Consider the following 7,374-nt stretch of genomic DNA (forward strand, 5'->3'; position numbering starts at 1 on the left):
ACTTTCACATTTGCTTATATTTTTGCACACATTTGTTTATATCCCTGTTAGTGAGCATTTTTCCTTTGCCAAGATAATAATAATAATAATTTCCAAATGCCTGAAGGTACCACGTTCATCTGTACAAACAATAATACACAAGTATAAACACCATGGGACCACGCAGCCGTCAAAACGATGGTCATTATGACCAAACAGTTCTATTTTTGTTTAATCAGACCAGAGGACATTTCTCCAAAAATTATGATCTTTGTCCCCATGTGCAGTTGCAAACTGTAGTCTGGCTTTTTTATGGCGGTTTTGGAGCAGTGGCTTCTTCCTTGCTGAGCGGCCTTTCAGGTTATGTCGATATTGGACTCATTTTACTGTGGATATCGATACTTTTGGACCTGTGTCCTCCAGCATCTTCACAGGGTCCTTTGCTGTTGTTCTGGGATTGATTTGCACTTTTCACACCAAAGTACGTTCATCTCTAGGAGACAGAAAGCGTCTCCTTCCTGAGCGGTATGACGGCTGCGTGGTCCCATGGTGTTTATACTTGCGTACTATTGTTTGTACAGATGAACGTGGTACCTTCAGGCATTTGGAAATTGCTCCCAAGGATGAACCAGACTTGTAGAGGTCTACCATTTTGTCTGAGGGTTTGGCTGATTTCTTTTGATTTTCCCATGATGTCAAGCAAAGAGGCACTGAGTTTGAAGGTAGGCCTTGAAATACATCCACAGGTACACCTCCAATTGACTCAAATGATGTCAATTAGCCTGTCAGAAGCTTCTAAAGCCATGACATTATTTTCTGGAATTTTCCAAGCTGTTTAAAGTCACAGTCAACTTAGTGTATGTAAACTTCTGATCCACTGGAATTGTGATACAGTGAATTATAAGTGAAATAATCTGTATGTAAACAATTGTTGGAAAAATGACTTGTGTCATGCACAAAGTAGATGTCCTAACCGACTTGCCAAATTATAGTTTTTCAACCACTCACAAATTTCTTGTTAACAAACAAGTTTTAATGACTCCAACCTAAGTGTATGTATACTTCCGACTTCAACTGTATATTTTTCTGCATTCCTCTTGAGCTGTCTGCATCCTACTGACTGGTGGTTATTTTTTTAAGCTTGAAAACCCCAGTTGATTTTGCCCAAAAATTAGAAGACACCTACATATAATTTATGATGGTTTGCTATTTTATTAAATTTTTTCAAATGTTTTTGGTTTGAAAAACATTTACTAAATAGTTTTTGCAATTTTTATTTTATTTTCAGTTTTCATTTACTATAATAACCTTGGTGGGGACGACATCGTCAATGCACTTATTAATGAAGCCGGTGACTGATGTGGTAAACTCCTCAATGTTATCGGATGAAAATATTACAGTCTGTGCTAGCGAACTCTAGGAACTCAGATGCAATAATTTAATAACCTAATATCCAACGTTTCGACAGACAAGCTGTCTTCATCAGGGTATAATGACAAACACTGGGGGGTGACTCGTTTATATAGTCTCAAAGGACACACACAGGTGTCTGTAATCATGGCTGGGTGTTGCCTGATATCATTGGTTAATTCTCAGATATAAAAATAACATACCAAAAACATGTTGCGTCTGTCCTTTGACACTATATAAACTAGTCACCCCGCAGTGTTTGTCATTATACCCTGATGAAGACAGCTTGTCTGTCTAAACGTTGGATATTAGGTTATTCAATTATTGCATCTGTGCTCCTAGTGTGTGGCTCTCCTTCAATTTTGCAAGTGTTCTATTCCGCTAGCCAGCACCTCGCCTAAACAGGTGTGCGTATATTTTGCCTCTAGACTCCCTGTTTATAGCCATGTTATTTTTACTCATCGTTGTTATTCGTTATTCACTGTGTATTTATGCCATGTGTACTATTTATATTTTTGTATTAAATTTTTCTGCATTGTTGAAAGAGTAAGCATTTCACTGTTAGTCTACACCTGTTGTTTACGAAGCATGTGACAAATGAAATATGATTCTATTTTTTGGGGAAATATTGTGCATATAGAGACACTTCACATATAAATGTGCATCATCCATACATTTCGAATTTTGGTTTTCACTTACGTCTTTAAAGTCTGACTAACACTTTCCATATTTAAACAACTTTGTGTCAGCATTTACCTCAGTACATTGTTTAAATAGACATGTCTTGTACTGTGAACTTTGCATAGGCTAATCCTGACCCTTACCCTGTTTAACAACACAATTTAGCCCTCCAGCTGATACAAAACATGACATGTAGCCAACAACAAGACAGCTTGGGACACCTCACACTCCTCGAAGTATTAACAACAGGGAGAGACAGAGCCCATTATTACGTCAAGGGCTGTCTGCCAAAAAGAAAGACACACAAACGAGTTGCTCTCCAGGATGTGCATTGACTGTCTGCATGGCGGCTACCTGCTGCTTGGCCCTCCTCAGCGAGCAGAGAACTGTAATCCCTGGTATTTGAGAATGTCATAGCGTCACGAACGCTGCTGTCCAATGGAGTAGTGTGAGGACCGTGCCAGCTCCAGGCTCACAGGATTTGTGAAGAACCTTGTTTAGAGGCCTCTGCTTCCCTTTGCCTCATCCGTCTTCTGTCAGCACAGAGTAAACACATGCCAACCACTCCAGCCCACAGCGCTGCCTCCGTCTGCACAAATAGAACCAATCGGCAGGCTGTGTTGGTGAAGTCCACTTAAGTGTCTAGAAAGGACAGGCCATACCATGAAGAGTTTAGTTTGGACTAGCAATATCCGGCCAAAGAAAACTACACAAGTAATGGCACCTATGTTAAAAGTACTGTATATAACTTCGGCCTGCATGACAGACAGGGAACAGCTAACAAAGTTTGAGATAAGTGGTAAGGCAACCTGCACAATCGTCTACTCTTGTGTGATATGGTATGTTGATGTGTGTGCAATATGTATGAGTATTTTAAATGTTTAATTTAACCTTTATTCAACCAGGTAGGCCAGTTGAGAACAAGTTCTCATGTACAACTGCGAACAGGCCAAGATAAAGCAAAGCAGTGCAACAAAAACAACAACACAGAGTAACACATAAACAAACGTACAGTATCACTGTCCTATTGAACATTACACCTGCTAGAGTGAGCCTGTTTCCCCTTCACCAAATGACAGCTTTCATAATGTTGAAGTAAGGTAAAAACATGAAAGAAAAGTCATTTATCTGCCATGCCAACTGATAAATTATATGGGAAGTCCTGCACTGATGGCAGGTCAGCCGTCTTACCACTATCTTTCCATGGTGGGAAAAGGATGTTAAAACAGCACAGCACACTCTGAATATTACAATCAAGTCTCTAGCCTCAGATACAAGCCTGCACTACAGTAATCCGGGTATCTGCCATGCCAACTGATAAATTATATGGGAAGTCCTGCACTGATGGCAGGTCAGCCGTCTTACCACTATCTTTCCATGGTGGGAAAAGGATGTTAAAACAGCACAGCACACTCTGAATATTACAATCAAGTCTCTAGCCTCAGATACAAGCCTGCACTACAGTAATCCCAGTGTCAATAACGCATTACTCTACTCTTAACTGTTCATTCAAGGCAGTCTCCATAGTGTGATTATGTACAGCATATACAAACAGAGAGATACACATACACAACAGCATAGCTGAGGCTTGTTTAGGGCTAGAAAGTGCAGGATTGAGGAGCTTCAGCTTCCCTGTGTAATTCTGAGGCTTTATCCCCACCTACACAGAGGCCGTCAACTTACATAACAAGCCATTAATATTGATTGTTTCCAAATTTGCTCCTCACGAACTGAGGGATCCTGCAATATGAAAATAACACCCTTTCTTCTTTCCACTAATGATATCCACAGACCTCCAAGGCCCGTTCTCTGACCCACTCAAGTCTTCCAGCACAGCTTCTGCTGAAGTAAGCCTTTTCTACTTAAAGGGTATTAGTGCTCAGGGTTAAAACAGTAAATGCTCTGCATACGGGATAAGAAATGTGCATCCTCAGAAATTCCAATACACTGGGTGTGAAAACGGAAAGTGTTCCTCAGTAAGCATCTGCAGTATTTCAGATGTTGTTTTTTGAGTATATCCTGAAATGCAGTGTCTAAACCGAGCACTGGAATCCTGGAAATGCTTTACATTTTTATTGTTTCACATTGTTGAGTAATCTCATACTGGATTGTGCCACCAACCAATAGCAATTATAAATATGTTGTATCATTTCATGCACTGTGGGGAAAATACATTTATCATACTGTACCAAGATTCAATAAAATAAATCTGTTTCAGTTTCTACAAAAGCAACGTTTAAAGGGTCGCACACATCGCACCGAATGTGGATCTCCCGTTCATAAAATCTGTTTGCACACGGTTCGCAAGTACTCTCGGCAGGCAAACTCTACTGGTGTGTTCAAGCGTTTAAAGAGTGACTGCCCCTAAAAAGCAACTTCTCATTTTGAAAAACAGCCTATGTGGCATAAATATGAGTCAGATACATGTATTCTAGTCAAAATTGACTACAAAGTGTAAATAGAATAGTTTTGGTCATCAAATCAATCTCGTCCAAAACTGAGCTTTGCGAGACGATGGGAAAAAAGGGTATGTCATGGAATGAAGGGTACCGTAACAGTTTTCCTTGGGTTGGGTTTATTTAAATCCTACCCACATGCCCACAGCTGGCTGCACCCAAGTAATCATCAATTTGGAGCGCATGACCCGATCGTAATGCCCATGGTCAATTTGGTTTGACATTCGATATTCCTATGGGGGTCGACACTAGGGACCGTCAGTGAATTACACAATGTACAAGGGACAATATCACCAGCCGGCTGAAGCTAATTGGCGAAAGCTAGCCTAGGCGACTTCAAGACACAAGACCTTGTTAGACTGTTTTAAGTTATCTAGAAGGGTGAGTGACTGTAACTGTGTACCGTTTTGGCAGATTGCATGTACAAACGCTTGCCACGTGCGAACACACACACAATAGACACCCATATTAAACCACCCCCCAAGACAACTCTCGTTTGGCTTCAGATATAGTCGCTGCATTTCTTAATGATCAAGCCAAAAAAACGAGGCCAAATCAAAAAGTTCAGCCTCCCTGGAAAACAGATAATCGAAGAAATCGCACAAGTTTTGATAACAAACATATATTACTTAATGATTTCATCATATTTGTTACAATTATCTCAAAAGAAACAGCTGGAGAAGAAGAATACAGTAACATCATTAATTGTAGGTTATAAGTAGGCCTGTTATTAAAAACTTGAAAAGTGCTACAGGAGAACTTTTGCCAGCATGCCATACATATTCAAGTTAACTAAATACCTTCTGAAAGAGGTTTGTCCCACTGAACATTAATACCCCCCCCCCCCCCCCCCCCCCCCATTTAATCATTACATAACAAAGCAAAAAAAAACGTTTTTTTCCAGTCTTTCTCTCCAGACACTTTAATCCTATGCATAAATGGGTGGGAGTGAATATGGGTCAGCAGGTTAAAAGTGTCTAGGAGCCAGACTTCATAAAACAGCCGTCAGATGAACCTAACTAGGCTCGGACCGAAATGCCTTCATAACTACCTACCAGTTATTACATAACTGAGCACTGGCTGGGATCTACTAAATTTAAACAATCTCGTGTTCATTACAAAATATCGTACTCTTCTGCAGCTGGAATACTAAGTGATAAAAAACATTACACTTGTCTTGAACTGTGGAGTCAAGAACGCATCTACAAAGTGAAATATATGTAATGATTTTCGCTATCTCTCTTTCTGTGCGCGCCTCTGTTTATTGCTACCTGTTACATAACCAGCTTACATTCCACATTCACCATATTAGACTCTAAATATACCGCTTCCGCAGAGGAAATGTGCTCATGCAAACCACAGCGCGATGAATACATTTACATGTAAAATATGTAATTTAGTGTCATAGTAGTATATGAACAAACTGTACTTTGGAGTATTATAGTTTGGAAATATTTCCATTGAACTTGGATGAATTGAATGGAAGCAGTCTAGAGGGGGTGTGGCTAAACGATGTCTGTAGCCTACTGTACAACTCGCACGGTACTCAATCTCACATATTCTTAAGAAATGCATTCGGGACCAACACAATCCTAGACTTGATTTGATAAATGACCACAACATCTATCATGTCCATCATCAGGCAGTTGTCATCTCTTCATGTCCACTACAATGTATCAGAGCTAGCGCACGCTCGCAAGGGAAGGAAAATCAAATTCCTGCTGCTGATTTGTCTATTTCACAAACACACAAAATTACAGGCTATCTTTTCTGTAAATCGCTTGGAAATAAATACGACGATAAAATACATGTCCCTTTAGAAGTTGAAGGGACTGGTGTTCGATAGCTTACAGTTTCCCGAAGTTCACTAATATTTAGTAACCTACCATTGTGTAGTATAGCCTAATAAACGTGTAGAAAGATAATATAACGTAGTTGGTGTTCTTGTGTTTTAAGGGAATTGTAGGTCCTAATCGACCTGTGTAATTGACTATCCTAACAATAATTGTTCTATTCACAGAATAATTTGTCTCCCAATGACACATACGACAATGGTTGGATCTCTGTCAGTTGTGCTTGAACACAAGGGCAACACAGAAGCAACTCGCTCATCATAATAAATATGGCCATTTTACAAATGCAGCGCAATAAGAATTAATCTGTTCCAGGTGGTTTTTACACTATTCAGGTAACGTTATAGACCATTTTTGAGACCTCTATAATTCAAGTTCCCCATGCAAAGAATTCATTTTGAAGTTTGAGGCATCAATTCGGTAATCAATCAATATTTCTCGTGATGAGAGATGTCAGCCGCTTACCTCTGTTGGTACTTGAACAGGTCTGCCTTCGAACAGGGGCTGGATGGTCCGTTTTTCGGAGCGTCTCTAGGTTTACCGGGGTTTCCCTGGCCGGTGTAGCCGGCTCAGAGGCGCTGTTGCCCGGGTCGCTTGCTGGATCTGGAGGGGACTCCATGTTGAATTTCAGATTTACTGTTAAACTATTGCTAGTATTTCACGAAAAGTCTCTATGATTTGTGAGCCGCGAGAGTCCGTCTAGCTATCTATTTTAGAGTAGAAGTAGAACTACGAAATGAAAAAATGCGAGTGTATCTAGAGGTGGGTGTGAAGATTTGATTGTCCATCGGCAGCGCTAGAGAGAGCTTCAGTCATGCAACTGAAAAGGGAAAGGTTGTCAATAGCCGATTAATAGATGTGCAGTAGTGCCTGCGAGTTTATTTCATGGGAATGGCAGTTTGTTGCAGCCAGCTAACGCTTGTATCGAGTTTATCATCCCAATATTCATTCACATGATAAACTCTGATTGTAGGCTATAGTCTCTCATCAGTGTG

The 7,374-nt window shown here is 40.2% G+C and overlaps 1 protein-coding gene across 1 annotated transcript in view; it reads right to left on the reverse strand.

Moving 5' to 3' along the window:
* The window catches only part of LOC120066682 (nuclear receptor ROR-alpha A), a 284,904-nt gene extending 277,906 nt beyond the window's left edge, over positions 1–6,998 (reverse strand). The window contains exon 1 of the mRNA XM_039018125.1: positions 6,845–6,998. Coding sequence (XP_038874053.1) covers positions 6,845–6,998 — 154 coding nt within the window. The remainder of the gene's footprint in view (positions 1–6,844) is intronic.
* Between the last annotated feature and the right edge of the window lie 376 nt (positions 6,999–7,374).

The sequence above is a fragment of the Salvelinus namaycush genome, chromosome 21 (assembly GCF_016432855.1).
Source record: "Salvelinus namaycush isolate Seneca chromosome 21, SaNama_1.0, whole genome shotgun sequence".
NCBI classification, from domain to species: Eukaryota; Metazoa; Chordata; class Actinopteri; order Salmoniformes; family Salmonidae; genus Salvelinus; species Salvelinus namaycush.